This window comes from Arvicola amphibius, chromosome 1, assembly GCF_903992535.2.
Source record: "Arvicola amphibius chromosome 1, mArvAmp1.2, whole genome shotgun sequence".
In the NCBI taxonomy this organism is placed as follows: Eukaryota; Metazoa; Chordata; class Mammalia; order Rodentia; family Cricetidae; genus Arvicola; species Arvicola amphibius.
Window position 1 is genome coordinate 122,024,608 of NC_052047.1, and position 27,221 is coordinate 122,051,828.

The following is a 27,221-nucleotide window of genomic DNA, read 5'->3' on the forward strand; positions in this document are numbered from 1 at the left end:
GAACCGAACCCCCGCCCCTTCATCTCTCAATGCTCCCCCCTTTTCCTCAGCTCCCTCCCCCCGCTCCAAACTCACAGCTGCTCCAGAGGTTCCTCCAGTCAAACCCTTTCTGGAAACGACGGCGGCCCGGCGGGTCCAAACCACCTACCATCCCCGCTTGCGTTTCCAGGATCCCTACCCCCGCCGCCGCCGCCTTTTCTGCCACCGCGGCCGCCGCCTCCTCCTCATCTGCGGCCCACCGGCGGCGGCCGCCCCGAAGCCCCGCCCCCTCCATCGCCTCCTGCATCATCACTTCCGGTAACCCCGCCGGCCGCTGGCTCCAGGAGGGAGAGAATGGGAGAGGGACGGGGACGGGAGCGAGGCGGGTGACGTCACGACGTACACAAAGACGTCCGAAGCCGTCTCCAAGTAAGGGCAAGGAGGGAAGCGGCGGAGGGTGGGCTAGCCAGGCCATTTTCTAACTGGAAATGGGGGAAGGGGCTAACGAAGGGGTGAAGGGGAAAGCAGGAGGGAGAGGTTGGCTGTTGTTGAGTGCGGCGGGGAATGGTCTAGAGCTGGAGGTTTGGGGAGGTTTGAGACGACCTCTGACCTGGGCCTCATGCTCCCACAGCGGTCCGCCCGGTGGTTTGGCCCGGCCTGGCCTACCGGACCGGCTGGATGGAGCTCGGTGTGGCCAAGGCTCGGCAGAGCTCCTGGCACCGCCTCCTCCCAGCCCGCTCCTGTGGGTGGGGGAAGGCAGGACTGACGCAGAATGAGTGTAAGGATGGAGACGCCGGCTCCAGTCGCGGGGGACTGGAGAAAGGGGTTGGCTTCCCCAGGAGCAGAGATGAGGTGAGGGTGTGGGGTTGCTAGGAGACGCGCCTGTGTGACCCCAGCCTCGCGAGGGCGGCTCGGTGTCACCGCTGCTGGCCTCGGGAGACCTGCCTAAGGGAAGTGGCACGTGGGCGAGACCTGGCATGGGACCCTTCAGACTTTTAGAATGTAAATGGAAGGCGACAGGGGCAGTTCTAGGAGGCTGAAGAAGTTCCTGTCTTATGAAGAGCCACCCAAACGAACCCGGATGTAGGACTCAGACTTCAGGTGACAATGAAGGCTAGTTTCATTACAGATAAGCAAACGAGAAAAAGGAAGCTTTGTCCTGAACTTATCACTAATAAGTAAATGAGCGCGAAGATAGCAGCTGCCCCGAAGGCTGGATGGAGTGGAGAGAAGGCCTTTTCGGGGTTTAAGAGGGTGAGGAGAAGATGTCTAGGTGGAGAAAAGTGCCAAAGGGATAACGCTGGGAACAAAAGGCAGAAATGATTGAAGCCTTTCTTGGAGTTGCAGAATAGCAAAGGGTTTGGCCTTTGTGTTACCACTTCCTGAAGCATAGTGATTGACCAGAGCTTATTTACAGTTTTTGAAATTGCTGCTGGATAGAGAAGACAATCAGACCTAGTAAGAGGCTGTTGCTGATGCCGTGGGAGAGGTGGCAGTGGTGTTGGATAAAGAAAATTGTTTCAGAATTTATTTGGGAGCTTGCGCATGCCGGACTGACTGCTGAGTTGGATATGAAGTGTGTGGGAGAGGGTGGAACCAGAGATGTCTCCCTAGAGAAAACAGTTTGAAAAGGAATAGCGTAAGCTCTCTTGAACGTATTGCGAAAGTCATTTTACGGCCCGATTAAATGAGGTACCCAAGTTGGAATAAAAGTCATGAGTGGGGATAACAAATGTAGAGCTAGGAAGAGGAAGTAGACAGGAGGGTTCACGACTTCCTTAGGCCTTCTCACATTTAAAGACCACCCAGAAGGGTTAGAAGCTGATAGGAAGCTCAACTACAGTAACACCTCAAGCAGTAAGGTCAGCCCTCACCGTCAGCGATCAGCGAGTCATCCCATGAAGGAAGGCCTGACTCCATCTTCCTGCTCTCTCAGCTGTCGGTGCTTTGGGACTTGTGTACAGTAATCCATGTGTATTATCTGATTTCTTGCTAAACACTGGTTCACACATTTGTCTTCCCAAGACTGCTTCCTCTTTGTATCTTCGTGGCTCCTAATACGGAGACTTGCCCATGGGGTCCAACAATTTTACCGTATCTGGGTAGGAACACCTTATAAGACACTAGTCTTAGAATTCTTTTGTTGTGGTGGGTTTTTTTTTTTTTTTTTTTTTTTGAGACAGAGTTCTCTGAAACAGCCCTGGCTGTCCTAGAACTTAACTCACTGTGTAGACCAGGCTGGCCTCAAACTCAGAGGTCCACCTGCCTCTGCCTTGAGAGTGCTGGGATTAAAGGCGTGCGCCACCACACGTGGCTCTGCTCAACCCTGGAATCCTTTTTTTTGTTTTGTTTGTTTTTACATTCCAACCAAAGTTTCCCCTCTTCCTGTTTCCTCCTCCCTCCCCCGCCCGGCTTCCCCCTAGACCCCATCCACTCCTCTTCTACTGTTTCTTTTCAGATAGAGGCAGGCATCCTATGTTATGTCAAGTGAGACTAGGCCCCTCCTCTTCTATTAAGGATGGATAAGGCACTCATAGGAGGAATGGGTCCCAAATGCAGGCAACACAATCAGAGACATCCTCTACTCTTGCTATTAGGGAGTCTCTCAAGAAAACCAAGCTACACAACTGTCACATATGCAGAAGACCTAGGTCAGTCCCAGGCAGGCTCTCTGGTGGTCAGTTCGGTCTCTCTGAGCCCCTATGAGCCTGGGTTTGTTGGTTTTATGGGTTTTCTTGTGCCCTTGTCATCACTGGGTCTTACAATCCTTCCTCCCCCTTTTCTGCAGGATTCCCAGAGTTCTGCCTAGTGTTTGGCTGTGGGTCTGCATCTGCTTCCATCAGTTTCTGGGTGAAGCCTCTCTATATGAATATAGCAGAATATGCTTGGGGATCATTTCATTGACTTTTCCCCCCATTTATGTTTGGTTTAGATCTCTGGAATATCCCACCTCTGGGTCCTGGCCCTCTGGAAGGAGCTCCTTCCGCATGGATGCCAGTCATTAGTAGATTACTCCCACAGTTTCTGTTCTGTCTTTACCTTAGCACATTTTGTAGGCAGGACAAATTGTAGGTCAAAGGGTTAGAGGCCGAGTTGCTGTCCCAGCCCCTCCACTGGTTACAGGAGCTGGCTGGTTCACAGCTTTGGGAGTCTTACAAAGGGAGTTCTGTCCCTGCTCTGCAGATGGCACTGCCATTGTAGTGAATCCCAATGGAAAGGGCATCAGCAAAATCAGAAGGCCTGGGTTTCATTCTTGCATCTGCAACTAATAGGGTGGCCTTGGAAAAGATCCTTCTCTTTGAGCTGATAGGGTTGGCCTAGATTAAAAGTTGCAGGCTGGCAAGACAGATAATGCCTGCAAACATATTGTTCAGTCTGAATAATTTAAATTCTTGTTTTTTTTTTTAAATCTGCTTGCCAGTTTTTAAAACTTGAACATCAGAATCCAGATTGCTGGCTTCATTTGAAAAACTGGACAGTCTAACACCACCAGTCTGAAGTTCCTAGAGAGCCCTACACAGCTGCAGCCAAAGCTTGCCCTTTGTGTCTTATGTCCCAAGTTGGCCAGAAGCATCTCTCCTTACTCCCACTCCCGAAGTGACATTGGATTTGTAACTGACTTAACTGTGCTACCCATATGTAGCTAGTTATATGTAGTCACAGGTAACTAAATAACAGTTCCCTCGACACGTATCCCAGATGTTCAGTAGCTGCGTGTGGCTAGTCTCTGCCCTGTTGGATAGAACAGATGGAAGAGTTTGATCATAGAAAGTTCTTTTGTTCAGTGTTGGATTGAAGCACTGACAGAATTTAAGAACTGTGGGTGCCAATCATTCCGCACAAATAAAGCTAGGCAGCCATTGTTTCTGCTCTCGGAACAGCCCAGTAAGGAGCTTGGAGCTCCTGAGTAAACTGGGAGCATGGAGACTATGGGAGAGAGTAGAAGGGGAAGGGAGGGGAGGCGGAGAAAAATATATAGCTCAATTAAAAAAAAATTTAAAAAACAAAAAGCTCTTGGGTCCTACAAATAAAGCTGCTCATTTGATAACTAGAGAGTCCTTGGAGAATGTTCTGGAAACATGGTCCCCCATGCATAATACTGTTAGGTTTCTAATCGTTGGGTGTAGAGTCAGGTGCAGCAGATCTCCAGCTGCGCCCAGTGTCGTCCCCCAAGCCCATTTTGTTTGTTTGTTTGTTTGTTTTACTTTAAGACAGGGTTTCTCTGTGTAGCCTTGGCGCTGACCTACAATTTGCTCTGTAGAAGGCTGACCTTGAACTTCTGAGTGCTGGGATTAAAGGTGCGCAACACCACGCCCTGCATCCACCAAAGCAGTTTTCTAACTAGTTTCTTAGAAGAATGTTACAAAACAGGAATTTAAGTTACTGCTTGGGTGCTCTGACTTCCCTACTTGCTATGAAGGGTTGAAGATACTGGCTAGAGTAGTATGAATGAGTCTCTAACATTGGCTTGTTCCCAGACCTCCCATGTATCTCTCACACGGCTGACTTTGGGTAACTAAAAGACCTCTGGTTAACCCTTGTCTTTGTTCTTAAAATATGTTGGCACGTGCCTATAATCCTAGCATTCTGGTGTAACATTTTAGTGAAGAACAATATACCCATTTATTTTGAAATGAGGAACTATAAATTGATTTCCACTTAGAATTTCTGCCTAGAATAGGAAAGTATAAGTTGCTTGGTTGTTCTTATGTATGCATATAATCCTGATGAGTGCTCCAAGGCTGTCGTGATACATTGATGGTTCCCAACATAAAAATAATTTCATTTTTTTAATGATGTGAAAACTATACAAACTATACTTTGAATTTTAATCTGTTCCTGAGCTGGAAATAGTCCCAGTGTTGGTCAGCAGCTCCCAGGCTGGTCCCAGTCAGGACCCAGCACTATCTGCAAGTCAAAGAACATCTGCCTTTAGGGTGCACGTTTCCGCCTATTGCTTTGGTTGGGGTAGCTCTTTTAGAAATTTTTCTGGTATCAGTATTTTAAATTTCCCCTTTGTTCTGATGACTTCCCATGTTTTAGGAGCTAACCTAATTTCATTTTCTCTTTGATAAACATATTATCTACCTCCTTCCCTGGGCCCATCTCTTATATACCATATTCTTGTAAATTTTTTGTATAAGAAAAATGCTGTTTCAGAGAATTGTTGTGGTATGAAGTACACCGAATGAACGTATCCTGAGAATTGCACAACTATGTGGTATCACTTCCCTTTTCAGATTCTAATAACCAAAAGCTAAATCTAGGACAGGAAACAGTCCTCTCTGTGTGTGTGTGTGTGTGTGTGTGTGTGTGTGTGTGTGTGTGTGTGTGTGTGTGTGCGTGTGTGTGCGTGCATGTGTGTAGGGGCTGGAAGCTCGGGGACCAGGGACCTGTGGGGCACAGTTTGGCTTGAAGGTTGTTCAATTGTGACAGTAAAGTCATTCAGTGTATCAGTGTCTGACAAAAAAAAGCAGGGGCTAGAAAAGCCCCAGGAGAAAAGAGCACTGACAGTAAAGAGCTAGAAGAGATGAAGGAAGAGACATGGAAGGAAGCTTAGTGTTGGCACCTGCATTGCATTTCCAGTAAGAAGCACAGTTGCGGTCTGAAGATACGCAGTGTCCCCAGCAGGGTTACTCACTCATACCCAAGAACAATAGCCCTACTGCACAGGGGTTATTAGTGATGAGAGGGAAATAGCTTTAGGAAAATCCATTATTACCACGAAGCAACAAATTCACCAACAGGTTACATACTTTTCCATTCTCTGCAGACAGAGCTTACCATAGATAAAAGGCCTCATTACTTGAATTTCCTCCTATTCAGGTAGCTTGTGCGGTTACTTCCTAGTGCTAAGTGTTTTAATGGGGTAGCTCATAAATAATCCTTACAATTCTGAAAAATGTTCTGTGGTTGCATATTATATTTTAAGAGACCGAGGCACCAGTAAAGCTTGGTGGTACAAACCTGTGATCTCAGCTGCTTTTGAGGACCAAAAAATTCAGGGCTCTTCTTGAGTTCAAGACCAGTTTGGGCAACTTGGTGAGACTGTACCTCAAAATGAAAAATAAAAGGCTCCAAAGCTACAGAGAAACCCTGTCTCGAAAAACAAAAAAAACAAAACAAAAAAAAAAAAAACAAAAAAAAAATGAAAAATAAAAGGACACTAAGGGACATAATTCAGTATTGAAGTGTGTGCCCTGTGTGTGCAAGGCTTTGCATGTGCAATCCCTAGTGCTGCCAAAGAAGAAACTCTTGTACACTCTTAAGAAACTGAGGCTCAGGCTGAACTCAGTGAAAGTGATTATTTGGGCATTATCAAAGGCATTTCAGGGTTGGAAATGGTGCTGCACACATTTGATCCCAGCACTCAGGAGGCAGGCAGAGCCAGGGGAATCTCTGTGAGTTTGAGGCCAGCCAGAACATAGCAAGTTTCAGGACAGCCAGAGCTACATAACAGAGAGACTCTGTCTCAAAACAAACAAAAAGCAGCGCTTTAGTTCCCCAAATGACAAGTGCTTTAACGTATAGTTTTCTGCGTTGGCTTTAAAATTAGATGATTGGATGCACTGTACCTTGTAGCACAATAAAAACCCAGAGTCAGTTTGTGGGGTTCAACCTGAAGGTCAGAAAAGCAAAACAACCAGCCACTAGCTCTTACCTCTACCACAGTCCGAAATGGCAATCCTGCCTCCAGGGATCTCAGAATGAGACTGTGTGAGAGCTGTCTCCTCCCATTTTATATTCCTCTCTAGGGCTGGGATTAAAGGCGTGCACCACTACCCCCCATTTCTACAGCAAACTGATGTGGTTTCTGAGATTAAAGGTGTGTGTCACCACTGCCTGGTCTGTAAGGCTGATCAATGCGGCTGTTTTACTCTCTGAACTTCAGGCAAGCTTTATTTATTAAAATACAAATGAAATATGACTGCAGTACCTTAGTCCCCAAAATGACTAGTTTTTGAGGGGATAAAACAAACAAAAACAAAAAACACTTCTCCATTTTGTTGATTCTAAGCTTCCCTGAAATAGGGCCTTTTAAGCTAGTGTCAAACCATGACTGGCCTTAAAAGAAGTAAGGCTTGTAGCCAGGCAGGTACACACCTTTAATCCCAGCATTCAGGAGGCAGAGGTAGGCAGAATCTTCAGTTCAAAGCCAGCCTGATCTAAAGAGTGAGCTCCAGGACAGACAGAGAAACCTTGTCTCAGAAAAAAAGAAGTGAGGGTTGTATCATAGGTGTGAGCCTTAAAGTACTCTCTTTAGAACTATAAGCCTCTCCCCAAACAGCACTGAATTGTTTTCAGTGCCCTTTTTTTAAACTTTTTGTTAAGATTAGTTTACTAGAATGTGGTAGGGGTTGAAGCGTATGTAAGCCTTAGCACATATGTGGACACTGGAAGACACTTTGTGCGGTCAGTTCTCTCCTCTCACCTCGATGGGAGGTCCAGGGATAAGATTTGGGTTGTCAGACTTGTACAGCAGTGTTCTTACCTGCTGAGCCATCTCTGGCCCAAGCTCTGGGACCTTAATTCGGACTGTTCTCCAGATGCTATCGTATATATCCCAGGATGAGAATGAATATTGCTGATGAACCATTCTTTGTCATGTCCCAATTGTGTATCAGGCCTAGAAGTGTAAGGAACAAGACTCTCTCTGGTTCTCTTGCCTTTACCGCCTTTCCCCATACAGTCACAAACAATGAGAGAAGAAAGGTCCATTCAGACAGAAAGTTAGCTCAGTGTGTAAAGGCTCCTGCCACCAGACCTGACAACCTGAGTACCATCCCTAGGATGTACATGGAGGAGAGAATTGGTTCCCACAAGTTGGGCTCTGACTTCCACGTGCACATTGGTATGCATGTGCCACCACACGTACGTACATAACACAAAATAAATAAAATTAGAGTGTGGTGGGTATCTGCGAGGGATGCGCCCAGGGACACTGTCATGGTCCCTGCATTAGAAAAAGGCAATGATAGGAGACCAAGAGATAGGCAGAGAGAGCAGCAGGTGAGCAAAGAAGGATATTTTGGTTGTATGATCTGGAGGCTTCACAAGGGACCTAGGGGTGCCATACCTAAAGAGGCAGAGCAACAGAACTGGTTTCGTCTGGATAAATTTCACAGCCTTCCCCATCCCTACCCCAAGTTATGGAGAGGGAATTTTTGATTCTAATGTGCTGTGATGAGGGGGAAAAAATAAATCCTAGAGTTGGGTCTTTCTTAAAAGAAATGGAATAGGCCAGGCGGTGGTGGCACATGCCTTTAATCCCAGCACTTGGGAGGCAGAGGCAGGTGGATTTCTGTTGAGTTCAAGGCCAACCTGGTCTACAAGAGCTAGTTCAGTAGTTAGGGCTGTGACACAGAGAAACCTTGTCTCCAAAAAAAAAAAAAAAAAAAAAAAAAGAAAAGAAGAAATGGAATAGACTTTTTCCCTTTACCTCATAGGTAAACCTTGAAAGTTAGGTTGATTGGCCCTTCCTCCTTTTCCTTTCTGCTCCTTCTGTGTAGTGATTAGCTGTGGGCTGGCTTCCCGCCGCTCTATGCCCCAAAATAATTACACAGAAACTGTATTCTTTTAAACACTGCCTAGCCCATTATATTCAGCCTCTTACTCACATCTTGACTAACCCATATCGAATAATCTGTGTAACACCACGAATGGTGTCTTACTGGGAAAGATTCAGCACATCTGACCTGGTGGCTGGCTTCATCACATCTGGCATCATCTCTGAGGAGAGGCGGCGATCTGCCTAACTTAAGAGAGGCGTGGCATCTGACTGAGCCATCTACCTCACTTCCTTCTTCCTGTTCTGTCTACTCCACCCACCTAAGGGCCGGTCTATCAGATGGGCCAGGCAGTTTCTATTAATTATCCAATGAAATCATCAGATAGATAGAAGACACACCTACATCATTTCCCCTTTTTCTGTTTAAACAAAAAAGAAAAGCTTTCACTTTAACATAGTAAAATTACATATAACAAAACAGTAATCAAGTAAGAATTACAGTTACAATATTTATGTCTACTTTATCTTTTATCATAACTAAGGAAAACTATAACTATTTATTCTTCAGCTCCATCAAAGACTCCAGAAGGATATAATATTACCTAAGTAAACAAGAAATAAGCAACTTACAAAACTCTAGAAATCACAGAGACATCTCGCTGCCTGGACAGTCACCCAAAGTTCCTCTGTACCATTGGGGCATCCATCTTCGGCCTACAGGCCTATAGTTTCCAGCAGACGTTTTCATGAAGCAGGAAATTTCAAAGGCAGTTCAGTCAGTATCTGCTGTGTCCTGCAGAATGTCTCGCAGACTCTTTCATGAGTCAGGAACCCCAAAGAATCATCTCACCTTTAGGCAAGTTCAGCAGTCCTCTCTCTGTGGGTTCTTTGTGTCCAGTTTCTGCAACAGTCCAGGCAAGAGCAGTTTCTTGCCCAAATTGCTATCAAACTCCATAAGGATCCTCTTCGATGCCCATCATCTTCTTGAAGTAGATTGGTGCTGCCAGGAGCAGACGTGTCTCATTGTCATGAAAAGCCTTAAGTTATTAAAATATTTAAATGCCATATTCTGTAGTATTTGAAAGATATTAGGAATGCCTATCTAACTGAAATATATCTCTATATATCTAGAAAATCTAACATAACTACAAGCTTGACTATTATCAATGATTATCCATTAACAACCTATATTTCCTAATTATATATTACATTTTTAAATGAACTACACATTCACAATACCTTAATCATTATTAGAAATACATATACATATAACAAAATTGTATCACTAAAGCAAAATCCATATCAATGCAAATTATTCATATCTATATCATATCCCCCTTTAAATGTAAAAGGACATTTATAAACGATATTTGGGAACATGGGTGCAGTTATTTCTCTCCAAACTGCTTCCTGCTGAATGGGTGCGCTGTTAATCAGATCTTTTATGTTGTAAGCTATGTGCCATGTTCATCTCAGTCATCAGTTGCGTAAAGTAATTTTTTGAGGGTGTTCACAGCAACCTTCAGGAGGGCGTGGCCTATCATACCATATTGGGATAGAAGCAATCCATAGGGTCTCATTTTCTGTAAAAACAAAAGAATCTCTTTTCCAAAGTATCATATCCTTAGATCCAAATTCTGAAGTCAAGGTATTTTCAAAATATCTATCTTGGATTAGTTCAGCAGCATTTATAAACAAGTATCTTTTAGCAGCTATTGCTTCTTCCTCAGCATTAAAACAATTCAAAGAGAGCATAATAGCATACAGTATCAAGATTCTCTGTATTTTCCATCTTTGTGCAGCTTTATTTTAACCTCTATTTTGTTTATTTTTTACTTTTACTTTTTAAGACAGGTTCTCTCTATATCTTTGTCCTGGAATAACTCTGTAGACCAGGTTGTCCTTGAACTCTCAGAGATCCACCTGCCTCTGCACCCCCAGTGCAGGGATTAAAGGTGTGTTCTACAACACCTTGAACTCACATAGATCTGTCTGTCTCTGCCTCCCAGGCATTGGGATTAAAGGTGTGTCCTGCCACACCTTGAAGTCACAGAGGTCAATCTACCTCTGCCTCCCAAGTGTTGGGATTAAAGGTGTGTACCATCACACCCAAATTACTCTTACTCTCTTTTTCTTTTTTACTTTTAAGAACTTTAACCTTTAGCCTACATATATTTTCAACACATTGTAAACCATTTTGATGTTTTCTTCGACACTGAATCTTTCTTTTACTGTATCTCTCTCTTTTTGTGACCACATAAATCTTTAATTTACCAAGCAATATAGGTAGGATTAAAGCCATGACTTTGGCAGCTGGATCCAGTCCATTCCTTAGCTTTCCAGCCTCATGGCAGAGGTACTGGCTGTAGCCATGTTTATCACCACAACTCTGTGGCAGTTCAAGGTCCCTGCCAGCAAGCAAGCTGCAACAGTGTCAAACAACAGTCAGGACCACCTGCCTGAAAGAGTCAGAGTTTGCCCTGGCAGTACAGACCAGAACGCCAGCATTTTAAAACAGCACAACTTTTTTCCTGCTATGGCTGAAAACAAACAAGCATGCAGTCAGCTTTTATCAACACCATTTAAATGTTTCGTAGCAGGACCTCTTAAAAGAGCTGCACTTCTGTTTGTGCTGTGGCAGTTTTTATTCAGGAGAAAGCAAAGCCTCAGAGACTCCAGTAGCTGGGATTTTGACATTCTTGAGACCATAGTCATACTTCTATAAACTTCATCTGCAGAAGGGAAATTGTCTTTTAAACTCCTAAATGGGAACTGGAGAAATGATTCGGGTTAAAAGCATTGCTCTTGCAGAGGACCCGGGTTTGGTTCCAGCAGCCACACATCACTCACAACCACCCTTAAATCTAATCCAGGGGATCCCATTCCTCTTCTGTCCTTGCACTCTCTCTGTGCACATTCACACACTCAGGTGCACACATACACAGACTTTTTTTAAACTCTTAAATGATCGTGTTGCAGTGATCTTTCCGAAGTACTCCAGAGATGAAACGGTGAAGCTGATGAGGCCTCGCGCTAACAAACCTGTCTGTAAACTAGATTGAAACACACCCAGGGCCTAGGCATGACTCAGGATGTTTCTGGAGCCTCCCCAGGTCCCTTGACTGTACTCAAATCCTTTACAGCCAATAGCAAAATGAGCACATGGTTTCAGGTGTTTTATTTCTTGATTGATCACTGCCCATTGTAACTCCCCATTACTGACTCCAAAATTAAAACAGAAAAGCTTGTGGTCAGACAAGGAACTAATCACTCAACTTTTGAAGCTCTTCATCTTGACTCTCCTGTCACTCGGGTGACATTGGGCAAATCTGACATTTCAACCTCTGTAAGAGAGATGGGCCTTGCAGTGGTGGTACATACCTTTAATCCCAGCACACGGGAGGTGGGGGCAGGAGGAGCTCTGTGGATTTGAGGCCAGCGCGGTCTGCAGAAGTAGTTCAGGACAGCTAGGGCTGTTACACAGAGAAACCCTGTCTTGAACAATGAAAAGAGAGCGAGGGAATGCTAAGTAGTTGTGGTACCGCCCGGCTCCAGCACATGTTTAACAATGTAAAGCAGACCTTGTTGCTCCTGTTTGCTTCACATGTCAGTGTCTCCCTTTCTTTGACTGCACACTTCTTCCCAGGCCTGCTCTCCCATCAGTGCTGAATTGTGTTGTTCTGTGCCCCCCCCCAACAAGCCCTCACTTGCATTCACATTTAACTTTGCCCTTGGCCTACCCCAGAGCCTTTCTCCTGCTGCCCCCTTCCCTGCACCACCCTCCCTTAACTTCCTGTTATTAGTCTCCTTCATGCCTTCCAAGCTCTGGCCAAATACATTGACTCCCCAAAGGGAGTCAATTTCTTCCATTTCTGTTCGTCTCATTCAAAACACATTACTATATGAATTTGGTTTTCTTGTATATCCTCTGCCTCTATCATTAGAAGATAAGATATCCCCAGACCTACATGGTCATGACATGGTAGGCATATCCAGTAAATGCTGAGTGGATCAATAGGTGGGATCCTTGGCAGAGGAGACATAAGGCCTGCAGGATTGGAACAGTGCGGTGAGTCTTCATTTTCCTCTTCTGTGTTGCCAGCTTCCCTTGGACTCAGAGGGATTATCACAAGAGAACTGAAGAGCAGAACAGTTCAACCAGGGGCACAGTCTACTTTTAAAGGAATTGGTGCATAAAAGGCTTTTAAAGAAGTAACGGGCAACTGGATATTTTATAAAACATACTAAGGTCCAAAATACTCACTTCCATGGCTCTTTTTATGGGAAGATAATAGAATTATATGGCTTCTTTTAATGGAATTGTTTAGCTTCCTTTGTTATAACGACTAAGCCCTTTAAAGCATGCAACAGATAGCCAACAACAATTTATCAAGATCAAGCAGCTTATTTAGTTACTAACAACTTGGGCTCTTACTCCAGATGTAGGGTTTGAATACTAGCCCTCCCTATTTCTAGCTGTATGACTTTGGACACACTTCTTAATCTCTCTTTATATCAGGGTCTTCCTTTGTAGACTGAGAAGTAATAGCTGCCTCCAGAATTTCTATGATGTTCACAGAGTTGTATGGAAAGCACCTTGTAGAGTGTGAAGCCATGGTAATGCAAAGCAAATGTAGCCATTGTTACTGTTATGAACAGGTCGAAGTTCCTGCTCTCCAGGAGTTAGCAGAAAAATCTAGGGAGAAAAAGACACAAAATAACTGCAGAAGAGCAATCAACGGTGGCTTTTGCTAGGCCCTAGGGAGAGAGTGCTCTGGGAATAGTTGGTAGTGAATAGGTACCTTTTGTGAGGAGCGATGACTAGCAGAAAAGAGGCATTTAAGTGGAAGGGTGAGCCAAGACAAGTTTAACTATGTACCTTTGACTGACCTGGTTGGTACTCACACTGCAGCACAGACTGGCCCGAGACTTAGGGCAGTCCTCCTGCTTCAGCTTCTGAATGTCAGGATTACAGGTATTCATACAGTACTCTGGTTTGAATTTTTCTGAATACGTTTATTCATAGCCTACCTACATCACAAAAAAATCTTTTTCATGGGTGTGATGGGTCATTCCAGTATATATTAATGACAACTAATAAATTTATTATGTATCTAAAATCACCTGTACAATCAAATTTTGAGATATGTGCATTAGGGCCTTCTCTCAACTGAGCACCAGAGGCCAAAACACACTGGCATCAAAATGTCAGACTTCTATAGAATATGCACTCAATAATACATTCCATCATCGTGCTCTGCGTATGCAGGCAGTATGACTTTTACAAAAGAAGCCACCTTCCAAGTCACAAACAACTACTCCATCACATACATTTTTTTCCTCTTCCATCCTGGGATTTGGAAGTTAAAGAGATGAAAAGGAGCAAATATCTCAAGTAGTGTCAAGAATATATGTCATAAAACTTAAAGAAATTCCTTAAGAATAGACTTCCTGACCATTTAAAGTTCTGACTTCGAAACCAAATAGTCCTTAAGGGGAATCCCTGCAGACCTCACTACTGTAGCCAATCAACGCTTGACCAACCAGTAAGTAAGGATAAAGGCTGCAGGATTGTATTAATCCTGAGAAGGTTGTTGGTCCCAAGCCGTTAAGTCTTTGGGTAAGGAAACCTTCAGGAAGTGGCAACCATGGCAACCTGTATAAGTGCATTGCTTTCTAAGGCCAAAGAGAAAAAAAACCAAAAGAAAGCACTTTAATTTTTCTTAAACGTAACTGACTCGGTTTGAGAATCTAAAGCTTTCTTAGCATGAGATATTTCATGCTTTCAGGAAACATTTGTTGAAGTCCTAGTATGTAAGCTTCCTAGGTGCAGAGAATTCTGCAGTAAATAAAAGATAGTTGTAATAACTGTCCCCATAAAGATTAGAGTCCACTGGAGGAAAATAGACATTAACAAACCAGAACTTGAGTGATGAGGCCCATAAAGAACAACTGCCGGGATTCAGTTCATTCCTAACCCAGTGTGTGTGGCTCAGGTGAGACCAGGGAGCATGAGGGCTTTCTGAGACATCCATGTTTCCACGAGGAGCTAAAGGATGAACAGAAATTGGTCAAGTAAAAAAAAAATCAGGTCAGGCGTTGTGACACCTGTTTAATCTCAGCATGTAGGAAGCAGAGGTAGGTAGAAACTCTGAGTCACATGGCAGCCTGCTTTACCTAGGGTATTTTTTCTTGGTATTTTCTCACTAAAGCTGTATAGTGAGGCCTTGTCTTTAATTAAAAAAAAAAAGTTCGTGAAGAGGGAGAAATATGGGTATGCCCCCAAAGTCAAGAACATCATACTTGTCCCAGCAAAGAACAAAATGACAAAAGATGCATTATTCTCTCTCTCTCTCTCTCTCTCTCTCTCTCTCTCTCTCTCTCTCTCTCTCTCCTGTTTTTATTTTTATTTTTTTTTTATTTTTATTTTCCTTCCAAGACTTAGAAGTGATAGGCTAGACCTGTTTGCATATTCGGTAGTAAAGACAGCTTTTGACTTTTCTCTCTGGCAGTCTTTGTGACTTGGGTTTTTCTGGGTCACCTGATGTTAGAGAATCATCACCTGTCTTTCCGGATTAGTTTTTACAAAACACACACTAATTAAAGTATCTTCAAAATAGTCTTATTAAGTGTCAGTTGTTAGCACTTCTTACCCTGAGTAACCTAATTGCAGGTCTTGTGTGTCATGTTATGGCTTATGATCAGAGTTCTTAGAGTAGTAAAAGAAAACCAATTAAAGTCAGGCTTTGAGAAATTTGCTAGGGTTTTAATACGTTTGACCTTCGGTTTCCTCTGCCAGCATCTGAAAGTCAGGGAAGTTTCATCTGTTAATGACAGGGAAGTAAACAATCGTTAGTTTGTGCTGCTGCCCCTCACAGGAACTGACTCACGTATTTTCAGATGAAACCATGGAGTTTTCAGCAGAGCCAGAAACTCAGAAACCTGCTTCCTTACCAGGAAAAACGTCATCATCTCATCTGGGTTTTTATTACCCCACGATGTTCTCACTGGTTTTTATGAATTCCTTTTAAGCCTTTTTTCTGTGAAGCGTCATTGATGGTGTTGTGTGTAACTTTGGTTCTTTAAACTTTTGGATCGGGGGCTTGAGAGATGGCTCAGTGGTTAAGAGCATTGCCTGCTCTTCCAAAGGTCCTGAGTTCAATTCCCAGCAACCACATGGTGGCTCACAACCATCTGTAATGAGGTCCGGTGCCCTCTTCAGGCCTGTAGGCATAAACGCAGACAGAATATTGTATACATAATAAATAAATAAATGTTAAACTTTTGGATCGGGAGAAGTGGCGTTCTCAAGCTTTTCATCAACTGGTTAAGCCTTAGTTCACTCCTTGTTGCTCAAGAAAAATCACCAGGGTCCAGTACAAAAGGAAGGGCAGTCATCTTCAAGGAAGAAATCTCTGTAAGGTGAATTCTTTGAACGTGCTTGGAATGTGTAGATATACATACCCAATCCTGCTCCCATCAGTCTATAGCCGCTGGGATTCTTAAGAGCTAAGGACCATCCTATTGCATTTCAGCCCCGGGTAGGGAGTTGGAAATGGATTATGTGCCTAAGTGGCAGCCTTCAGCCTCCTCCCCAATCCTGATAAGCCTGTTTGAAAAAAAAAAAATCTCTGGACTCGTGGATGTGTGCAAGTACCTGGCTCTGCTGCTTACTCCCAGACCTGTCTTCCCAGCCTGTCCTCCCTCGTGTCTAAGGCAACATAGTAGTCATTGTTCTAAATCAGACAAAGAACTCCAAGAACTCGTCTTTTTTTTTTTGATATTTCTCACTCATTTTTTTACAGATAGAAACATAAAGAAATAGGCTGAAGTTTTACATAAGTTATAAAAATGCCCATCAAGCCAGGTGGCAATGTACATGCTGTTAATCCCAACCCTTGGGAGGCAGAGGCAGGTGAATCTCAGAGTTTGAGGCCAGCCTAGTCTACAGATAGAGTTCCCGGACAGCCAAAGCTAAACAGAGAAACCCTGTCTCAAAAAAACAAACAAACAAAAAAACCAACAACAAAACTGCCCATTAACAGAACAGACAAGTGCATTGGGATTTTTTTGTAGAGTGGAGTGACTTGCAGCAATGATGTTCAGTGTGGCAATGTGGATGAGTCTTGCAAGTTCAATGGGAAACAAAACAAAACCCCCACAATTTGAAGAACCTATTATATGAAGTTCTAAACTTGTAAAAAAAAAATCTTGTATAATAAATATAAAGGATTCATGACAATGGTAAACAGCAGTCAGAATAGTGGTGCTTTCACCAAGAGAGGAAAAGAGGGCCACTGCACATAGCTTGGTAATACACGCTTTAATCTTAGCACCCTGGGCAGAAGGAGGCAACTTTCTATGATCAAAGCCAGCCTGATCTACATAGAGAGTTCCAGGCCAGCAACGCTAAATAGTGAGATCCTGTCTCAAAAAAACAGAGAGAGAGAGAGAGAGAGAGAGAGAGAGAGAAGGAAGGAGAGAAAATTGATTTAGCAGGGGTCTAAGGTGGAGGGGGGCAAGTGTTTCCATAATTTGTTCTTCAAGGCTTATTGTGTGTAGCTATCACATTATTCTGTCTTTTTGTGTCAAAAATACTTCATAAAAATAAAAGTAGCAAGAATTTACAGATGGTGTATGTTTGGTCAGGTCTCATTTGGCCACACCCACTGGAACTAAAATTGGTATTCATAGAAAAAGCAGAGTGGTCAGAAGATCTTCAGCCATTAGAAAAATCTTCAGTTTTTGTATAGTTCTTATTGGTCAAGAAGATAGTGTTGAGAAATATTTTCCAAACTAAGAGAAATTGCTGATGTACAGCCTCTGGGTAAAGCTGAGACTTGAGACTGACCCTATTTGACTTATTTGGTAACCAAGTCTTAAAAAATGATAACTGTCATTTTAGGATTTCATGTTATAAAATGCCACTTTTCCTCTGTAGCTTTTGGAGCCTGGAACTAGCTCTTGTAGACCAGGTTGTCCTCGAACTCACAGAGATCTACCTGCCTCTGCCTCCTAAGTGCTGAGATTAAAGTCGTGTGCCATCAGCGCCTGGCAAAATGCCACTATTTTTAAAGATGTATCCCAAGCTAGCTGGAACTCATGATCTTCCTCAGCCTTCTGAGTGCTGAGATTACAGCACAGGCCCACACTTCCAGGCCTGGTCCTGCTACCTACCTGCTCAGGCAAACTGGCAGCTCTAGGCCCTCCTTCCTAGGTGGCTGCTGCTCAGAGATGAGTAACAAATACTGTCTTTAATTTATGGTGGAGAAGGGAGGATCCAGGGTTTAAGTCCAATCTAGTTTACATGAGACTCCATCTCTACAAACAAGCAAGTTCTAGGCCAGCTAGGCCACATAGTGAGACCCTGTCTCAACAAAACACACTAAAATCTGCCTTCTAGGCACGTAAATTTACCAGAACAGAAACTAAAATCATTATTTCTGTGGTATTTTGGTCTGCCTGGTTTTAAAAATTAATAAATGTAAATTTGGTCTTGCTGTATTTGTAAAAGTTTGCTCATAGCAAAACAGCAAATTAGGCAAGCTTCATCTGCAGAGACAGGTCTATAATCCTGGGATGCAGATGGCTGAGCAGGATGGTTTGAAGCCACTCTGGGTTACAGGTGATCCAGGCCAAACAGGGCTAGCTTGTGAGACTCTTTCAAAAATCAAAAAGATGGGAGGAGAGAGCAAAAGAGATTGATGTTTCTACTACATCATTTTGGTAATGCTACCCACAGACCTGTTAAGAAGGAACAATTATATCTAGACTAATTAAAAAATCTTTATTCAAAAAACTGTACATCTGCCTGGCTGCCCACTATCAAACTGCATTTGTATGTAGATTTTCCTCCTCCTATTCTGGCGGGTCTGAAGATGACAACAGCAACCCGACAAGAAGTCCTTGGCCTCTACCGAAGCATTTTCAGGCTTGCACGGAAATGGCAGGCAGCGTCAGGGCAGATGGAAGACACCATCAAAGAAAAACAGTACATACTAAATGAAGCCAGAACACTGTTCCAGAAAAACAAAAATGTAAGTAGGCCCCATCTGGAGATGGTAAAGAGCAGAGACCCTTCTTGTGGTATGTGTTCATTTCTTTCCTACCTTAGCAGAAGAAGACCCTTCCAACTCTCGGAGCTGGGCAAGGTCCAGCCTGTAGCTTGGGTGGGCTTGCCAATGCAGCCAGCTACTAGAAAGTCAAGCCCAGCCCGTGTTTCTTTCTTTGGGATCAACCAGGTCTCAGTCCAGCCAGTAAATGGCTTAGCATCCTCTGAAAACCCTGTGAGCCAGGTGGCAGAAGTCATGCCAGTGAAAGCTGTTCCTCACATACCGATGGTCAGCCACTCCCAGGGGTGGTTTGCAGTAAAATGCTTTTTTTCTTAATTTATAAACCAATCAAAGCCTTCTGATTATAAACCCATTTATAATATGGAAAAAGACATGGGCTCCTTCCATAACTTAGCTATGAACTCTTTGGCCAACAGAGTGGTACCACAGAAAATAGGGCTTCTACTACCTACTTAACACAACCAAATACCCAGACACCAGCCAGCCGGTTAGGATTCATCCTGACAAACCATCCAGCACTGGCTGCTATCCCTTTGGGAAAACTGCCTGGCACTAAGGATGGAAGATACCATCAGTACCTGGCTCCTCTTTGCCCACTTCTGCTTGATGTCTTCCAAACAATCTAGTCTTGCAGCCTTTCTCTCCTGTATCCTCTGTCTTTCTGGTTGTATTTTCTACACACCACCTTCTGCCACTTGCCTGCCAACAAAAGGGCAGCCTCTGTGCTGAAGCCACTTTTGAATGCCCGGACTTGGCTATCTTTTCTTTTTCTTTTTTCTTTCTTCCTTTCCTCCCCCCCTTCTCTCTCTCTCTCTCTCTCTCTCTCTCTCTCTCTCTCTCTCTCTCTCTCTCTCTCTCTCTCTCTCTCTCTCTCTCGTATGTGTGTGTGTTTTGTTTTTCTTTTGGTTTTTTTGAAACAGGGTCTGATTAGCATTGGATGTCCTGGAACTCATTATGTAGCCAGGGCTGTCCTTGAAATCAGAGAGATTCCCTTTCTCAGCCTTCCTAGTGCTGTGATTAAAGCCTTGCGCCACCAGGCCTGGCCCAGGCTTCGTTTCTGACCACCCACCTGAAGGAGCTCACCTCTGTCTAGTGATCCACTTACAAGCCCAGCCTCCTACCTACCTTCCCTTACTTTCTCTTCCACCTGCTGCCACTCTGAAACCCTTTGTTCTTCGTCCTCATTCAAGTATCCCACCAAGTGCCAAACACTAGATTAGACATTTGGAATATATAAAAATATTAATAATCAAAATAAGGTCCATCCCTCAGAGAGATTTTGGTTAGATGAAAAGAGTGGAATTAAAATGAAGACAAATGCCACCAAAGAAGCCCTCATAATATAAGGCGCCTTTTCTTCTAGGAAGACCTGAAGCTCCCATGCTTTATTGTTTTGTTTTTAGTGTTTTAATATATTTTTATTAAATCATATATAGACTCTCTATGTAGCCACAACTGCCCTGCGACTCAAAGAGATCCAATTAGCCTCTTCTCCCAGTGCTGTAATTAAAGGTGTGTACACCGCCACACCCAACCTTTAAAATTTCCATATGTGTACAGGATATATGTTGACAATATCCGCCCATAACTTTTTCCAGATTGGCCCTACCCACCCCACCTTCATGGCTCTTCTTTTTTGTGCTGCCCATGTACTCACGGGTATAGAGCTGACCTGCCCGGGTCACACCCTTAAAGAGAACTGACTCACGTTCTGGTAGAAACCTGCCAATAGCTCCTCAGCTAGGGGCAGGGCCTTGTGAGCACCCCTCCCATCTATGTTGGAATGTTGACTGGCTTAGGTCCTACACAGGCAAGGACAGCTGCAGTGAGCTCATGAGTGTCACAGGCCTGGCATATCCAGAAGTCACTGTTTTTAAACTCAAAATCCTCTTGTCTCTGCCTCTGAGTGTTGAAATTACAGGCATGTGCCACCTGCCTAGCTTCCACCAGGCCTTTTTCTTGGTGTCATGTATTAGAGTTGTTATACTCAGATAGTATCTTGGATAGCTGAGGGCAGAGAGGACTCCGTGTGTCTACCCTGGTGCTGGGGATACTGTGGCATGTACCCAGTAAGCCTGTGCAGGCAGCCACAGCTGTCTGAAGACTACTCAAGACTAGGATTTCATTTATTTCAAAATCATCCGTGAGCTTCAACCTGGATTGGCCAGGATGAGACAGAGGGTGATGTGTGCATGTCACAACATCCTGCAGTAGCCCGTGAAGGGCTGAGCTTGAAGAACTCTAGCCCAGGCTCATTTGGATAATAGCTGGAGTTCTAGAAGCCCAGCTGCTTCAGCCACAGCTTTGTCAGAGGATTTCTCTCTCCATCCCCCCCACACGGCCAGTTCCTCCTGTAGACATAAACAGTTTATTATAACCCTGGTTGCGCTAAAAATTTAATAATCCAAAGGTATCTTACTAATTGCTCTGAATCCCAGCAGACCAATGGCAACATAAATATCTATCCCAGTGTGGGCATAGCTGCTGAGGCCACAGAGGTCAGGGAGTTGAGCCTCTGCCCTAAGGGACTCAGCTAAGTTCTCTGTGCTGCTGTTCCTGGAACTCCAAGAAGCACCCAGAGACAAGAACTCCCTTGGAATTTCCAAGCCACATGGGCACAGACTTCACACTGGGTGTCATCTGAGGCTGATGCAATTCTGGCACTGCCTTGAAGCAATCTCAAAAACAGAAGATCTGTGTACTGATTTTTTTATAGCCCCTGAATGAAAGTTTCTCCCCTTCCTTGATTTGGCTTTCTGGGGTTTTGTTTTTTGTGTCACCCCCCCCACACACACACACACAAACATCTTGCTTTTTTACTTGAAAGTACATTATTGCAATTTGACTGATTTAGGATTACAAAACTCCCCTTTCCCCACTTAAATCATTCTCCGGTGTGATGGAGGAGAGTTATCTGTCTATGTTTCTTTCATTGGTTAATTAATAAAGAAAACTGCCTTGGCCCTTTAAGAACAGAAAATTAGGTAGGTGGAGTAGACAGAACAGAATTGTGGGAACAAGGAAGTAGAGTTGGAGAGACGCCTCAGGCAGTCGCCATAGGAGTCTCCATGCTGCTCCTCTCCGAGATGGACGCAGGTTAAGATCTCTCCTGGTAAGGCACAGCTCGTGGTGCTACCCAGATTACTAAATATGGGTTAAAGGAAGATGTGAGAGTTAACCAATAAGAGGCTGAAACTATGGGCCAGGCAGTGTTTTAAAAGAATACAGTTTCCGTGTAATTATTTTGGGTAAAGCTAGCCGGCGGCGGGTGGCGGGACGCAGCCCTGCCGATTAGCACTACACCGGTGTCTTACTTTTACTGAAAAGCCAGGCTCCCTCAGAGCAGTGGTTCTCAACCTTCCCAATGCTGTGACCCTTTTCCTCATGTTCTGCTGACCCCAACCATAAAATTATTTTGTTGCTACTTTATAACTTTGCTACTATTATTTATTATAAATATCTGATATGTGACGCCCCCAAGAGGGTCACAACCCACAGATTGAGAACCACTACTTTAGAAAGTCATGGTTGGGAGGGTGTAACTCTCTTGTTTGGTGTTGGTGTGGGTGTAAATTTGCAGATTGTTAGTGGGGTCATAAATTGGTGTCAACTATAGATGGTAATTTGGGAATATTGTGGGAATGAAACATGCATGAACCGATATAGTCTCTTTGTCTTAGCATTCTCGCTGTGATAATTCATCTTAGATACATTGGTCTGTGAGCAAAAAAAGCATAAAGTTGTGTAGTGCAATTGTTTATGGTAGCAAAAGGCTGGAAGTAGCTGGGATGCCCATCACTAGCAAAGTGGTTAAATTATAATAAAGCCTTATGTTGGAGTTCTGATAGTCTTCAGGAAGAATGGCTCTTGATGTCTGAATACCCAAAGAGCTCCAAACTATATTAATGAAAAAGAAAAACTTAGAGATTAAGATATCTGTATAAGAGAAACCTAGGGCCAGTGAAACAGCTCATTGGGTAAAGGTGTTGAGCACAGAGGCCTGACGAGTGAGTTCCATCCCTGGAACCCACGGAAAGGCAGGCGAAAACCAACTCCACAAGCACCATAGTATGTGCTCTATGGCACATGCACAGCCCCACCATAAACAAAATAATAACATGAGAAATAATTTTAAAAGACTAATTCTCTGTATTTGGGTTTATATATTCATAGACTAACTTTGGAGGGGCACATGAGGAGTTAACTGGAAGAGAGAATTTTATTTACCAATATTGAGTTTCCTGGGTAGTGAACTGAAAAGTTTAAGAAAATTTGTACTATATTTTATATACTATTATGAAGATACTAAATGCCTCATTTACTTTTCCCTTAAATAGCTCACGGACCCGGACCTGATTAAGCAGTGTATAGATGAGTGCACAGCCAGGATTGAGATTGGACTGCATTACCAGATTCCTTATCCAAGGCCAGTAAGTATGGTTGCAGTGAACAGGTGCTGGACACTTATCCTTGTCAACCCAGTTATTTCTAAGAATGGATACCATGAGGGCCAATACTTGATGAGGAGCTGAGACCCACTGTAGGAAGCATGTTGGAAGTCAGTTATCCTTGTATGCCACCAACCCATCACAATAAATCACTGTGCCAGTGAACATCTGGTCTCTTCTTGTGCAGCTTCCCACTAGCTAGAAAGGAAAACCAGTGCGTGTTTATAAAGCTTTACTTTGGGCCTTACTCATTTTTATGAAATACTTTTCTTTTCCTTATTATAGGAGGTAAGCTTTTAAAATACTAAAAAAGTAAACAATGCTGGGTGGTGGTGGCGCACGCCTTTAATCCCAGCACTTCAGGAGGCAGAGGTAGGCGGATCTCTGTGAGTTCAAGGCCAGCCTGGTCTACAGAGTAAGTTCCTGGATGGGCTTAATAGCTACTGAGAAACCCTGTCTCAAAAAACAAAACAAAACAAAACAAAAAAAGTTAACAAAATATTTAAAAGTTACAGAAAATTGTCAAAAATTCTCACCTCATGGAAGAGATCACTGTACATTTTAAATAATCAGTTTTCAACTCTTCAACTTAGAAAAGCAGCAGTTTGGTATTTAATCAGTTCAAGCCAATTATCTGATAATGTATTATAAGGTTTTTTTGTTTTATTTTTGTTTTTGTTTTGAGACAGGGTTTCTCTGTGTAACAGCCCTAGCTGTCCTGGAACTAGCTCTGTAGACCAGGCTGGCCTCGAACTCACAGAGATCTGCTGCCTGTCTCTGCCTCCCAAGTGCTGGGATTAACGGCATACACTACCACCACCTGGCATATATTATTAGTTTGACACACACATGTACACACACATTCCTTCATACATGGAATTCTAGGTATTCTGTTTTTATTACCTACTTATTTCCTATTGTCTAAGCATCTTTGTGTACAACTCTACCCCAATCCTAAATGTTTGCATTGTGTGCTATTATAAGAATGTGCTAGCCAGGCAGTGGTGGCCCACACATTTAATCCCAGCACTTGAAAGGTAGAGGCAGGCAAATCTCTGTGAGTTTGAGGCCAGCCTGGTCTGCAAGAGGACCAGGACAGAAACCCTGTCTCAAAAAACAAAACAAAACAAAAACAAACAAACAAAAAGAATGTGTCATCGTTGTACAAGTCAGAGTTCCTCGAAGAAATAGGACTAACAGGAAGGAGATCAGAAGATAACATACGGATGGATGGATGGATGGGTGGGTGGATGGGTGGATGGGTGGATGAAAGAATAGGGTGAGATGGTGAATAGGGGTAGACAGACAGGCTTTACAAGTCTGGATATATAATGACTGTTTCTTGTAAGGAATTGGCTCATACAGTTATGAAGGCTTAAGATTCAGGAGAATGTCAGTGGTACAATTCAGTCAGAGCCTGAAAGACTAAAAACCAAAAGGGCTAATGGCAGAAGTTTGTGGAGGAGGCAGGGGAAGATGGGATGTCTCAGTGCTCAAAGAAGGTAAGCAAAAAGCAAAAGAAGTGAATTTATCCTTTGCCTTTTTTCTTTTCAAGCCCTACTAGAACAGAGGATGCCCCTCCACATTGGAGAGGGCAGTGGGTTGAATCCAAGAATTCATATACTGATCTTATCTGGAAATACCCTCACACATATACCCAGAATGATTCTTACTGGGGGTTAATCAGATTTACTCATAAAATTAGCTGTCACAGCCATAATGTAAGCAACTTTCTACCTCCATAGGCATTTGAGTTGGCACCAATGCCCATCATGCACTGTACAGCTTAGTAGGCAAGCAGCTTTGTTCGTCTTTTTTTTTTTTTGGATGCCCATTTTGCTGAATGGATCTGTAGTTCTTTTCCTATGTCCAGGCACAATGGCATAGATGAGAATAAACTAAATTAGATTCTGGCTTCAGATCCAGCTTTATCACTTTTAAATGTATAACCTTGAACAAGTCATTATTTAATTTCTCTAAGCATCCATTTTTTTCCAACTATAAAAATTGTAATTCCTAACCAGGAATTACAAGTGGTGCATGCCTTTCATCCTAGCATTCGAGAGGCAGAGGCAGACAGATATCTGGGAGTTCAAGGCCAGCCTGGTCTACAGAGCAAGTTCCAGGACAACCAGGGCTAACCCCTGTCTCAAAAAAAAATTATAATTCCTTAAGAAGTTATAAGGATAGATCAGTGGATGCAGAAATATAAACATTGAGTCTGTGGTAGATTTAGCACTTAGAAACAGTAAATCATCGATGAATATAAGCTGCACTAATAATTATGATTCTTCATGTCATTCTCACTCAGATTCATCTGCCTCCAATGGGTCTCACCCCACTACGAGGCCGGAGACTACAAACCCAGGAGAAACTGAGAAAACTTTCCAAACCAGTGTATCTGCAATCTCATGACGAAATTTCCTAATGGAAAGGACAGATGGCTTTTGAGAATGGTGAGAGGACTTTGTTTTGAATGTAAATCAGGCAACATGCCCTTCTTGATTGGAAGCAAAACCAACACTTCCTTTAGACCTCCAGAGTTGGTCCTCACCTATGACATGTGGCTGTAAGCATACCTAGGATTTTTGGTGGCCTTCCTGCTGCCTAAGCCAATGACATTGCCTCTAGAAGTCATGGACCTTATGTCTTCACCTAAGTCATCCATGGGAGCAAGTCTAAGGCTTGTGGAGGAAGGCTGAAGGCAGTTGCTGGGACTGCCGTTCAACACACATCAACTGATCAAAAGGAGTTGACTGGTTGCTGCAGATTCACATGGATACCAAACTCTGTTGCTCCCAAAATACTTAATAGAGGTTTATCCACAAGTTGTTCATTTGCTTAAAAGTGATTTCTGTATAGGCATTTTGTGGTCACCTGACTCTTGTAATTTCCATATATACACCATTAGAAAGGTATTGGATTGATCATACGTTGTTTTTTGTTGTTGTTGTTTTGTTTTGTTTTGTTTTTTGTAGGGGGGGGGGTGTTTGAGACAGGGTTTTTCTATGTAACATTTGCTGGTCTAGAATTCCCTATGTAGACCAGACTGCCGTTGAACTTGTGTTGTTCCTCCTGCTTCAGCTTCTCAAGTGCTGGAATTACATGATCATGTGGTCTTTTTAATGGAAATATGGTATGGCACCCTTCTTTTCCCTGTTGATAATTGGAACTACATGCCTTAGTTCTGTTTACCCTGTCTTAAGTGTGATTACTTAAAATGCACTTAGGATCTAAAAGCTTCCTTGACATTTATCCTGCATTTCTTTTATTCTACTTTAACCTAATTTAAAAGCACAAGGTCTAGCTGACTTCCAAGTTATATCCAAGCAGAAATGGGACAGAGAGCTTGTGTGGAGTCAGGTGGGAGTTCACAGCACGCTGTTTGCACACCAGCAGAGAGTGGACCTCACTAATAAAGATAAATCTCTACTTATTTGAGTCTCTTTGTGTTCTTTTCTGTAATGGGCTTGTGACCCTTAGAAACAGCAGAAGGGCTGTGCCTCGTGTGAGGAGAAGCATCCTTCTTATGTTCAAGGAAAGTACTTCAGGGATTGGAATAGCAGGGAGAATAAGTTGTATACTGTGTCACTCAGTGAAGTAATAAATAGTATGTGCGTATTCAATACCAATACAGTGATAGGCCTTGGCGAGGAAAGAAATGTCAGTGTGTTAGCAGGCATAGTGGCTATTCTGAGGATGTAGCCCAGACTAGCTTGAACTGGAAGAAAGCAATCTGCCATCTCTTTGGTTCCTCTTCTTCCAGCAAGTCTCAGTGTAAAAGCATTTGATGGAGAATGACTTAATGTTGAAGTATCTCCCATGAACTGGGGAATGTAAACTCAAGCAATTCAACTTCATGTGGTAATCAGCCAGTGGGATATCAGAAGAAACTGGGTGCTGAACCAAGTGAGACCCAACTTGCCCGTCTCCATCATGCTCCCTTTCCAAGTGACTCAAGGAGACAAAGTGATTTTGACTATGTGCAATTTTGCCTTACTCTGCTGACCATTAGGAATTACCCTTCCCACCAGCCTTTTTCTCAGTGGAAGACTGCTTAATTGCTATGCCAACCTTTGAGGATCTTTCACATGACAGGAAGCTTTAATGTGAATTTTTTTATATGTCACTTCTTTTGCAAAGATGTATATACAATTACATAAAACATCAGTTTGCTTTAATCTACATGGGAAGTAGAAAAAGACAAGATAT

The 27,221-nt window shown here is 43.3% G+C and overlaps 2 protein-coding genes across 5 annotated transcripts in view; one reads left to right on the top strand and one right to left on the bottom strand.

Moving 5' to 3' along the window:
* The window catches only part of Dnah3 (dynein axonemal heavy chain 3), a 235,906-nt gene that overhangs the window by 35,505 nt on the left and 173,180 nt on the right, over positions 1–27,221 (bottom strand). The window contains exons 58-59 of one of the 2 annotated variants that reach the window (XM_038346132.1): positions 12,457–12,536; positions 10,997–11,979 (exon numbers count right to left, since the gene is read on the bottom strand). The exons of the other annotated variant lie outside the window; for it this stretch is intronic. Coding sequence (XP_038202060.1) covers positions 11,826–11,979; positions 12,457–12,536 — 234 coding nt within the window. The 3' untranslated portion in view covers positions 10,997–11,825. Of the gene's footprint in view, positions 1–10,996; positions 11,980–12,456; positions 12,537–27,221 lie in introns of those variants that run through there. 2 annotated transcript variants of the gene reach the window in all.
* On the top strand, positions 278–26,445 carry Lyrm1 (LYR motif containing 1). Of its 3 annotated transcripts, none has more exons than XM_038346221.1 (4): positions 278–408; positions 18,335–18,525; positions 22,899–22,991; positions 25,321–26,445. In XM_038346221.1, the coding sequence occupies exons 2-4, from the start codon at positions 18,367–18,369 to the stop codon at positions 25,435–25,437; spliced, it is 369 nt and encodes a 122-aa protein (XP_038202149.1). In that variant the 5' UTR covers positions 278–408; positions 18,335–18,366; the 3' UTR covers positions 25,438–26,445. The 3 variants fall into 3 exon arrangements, with proteins under 3 accessions (XP_038202149.1, XP_038202140.1, XP_038202156.1); XM_038346228.1 differs by lacking the exon at positions 278–408 and adding an exon at positions 676–831; XM_038346212.1 differs by lacking the exons at positions 278–408; positions 18,335–18,525 and adding an exon at positions 646–831.

Coding starts and splice junctions, on each gene's coding strand:
- Lyrm1 (XM_038346212.1), top strand. CDS start 658: ATGGAGCTCGGTGTGGCCAAGGCTCGGCAGAGCTCCTGGCACCGCCTC. Junction 832..22,898: donor TCCCCAGGAGCAGAGATGAG/GTGAGGGTGTGG, acceptor TCCCTTAAATAG/CTCACGGACCCGGACCTGAT. Junction 22,992..25,320: donor AGATTCCTTATCCAAGGCCA/GTAAGTATGGTT, acceptor ATTCTCACTCAG/ATTCATCTGCCTCCAATGGG.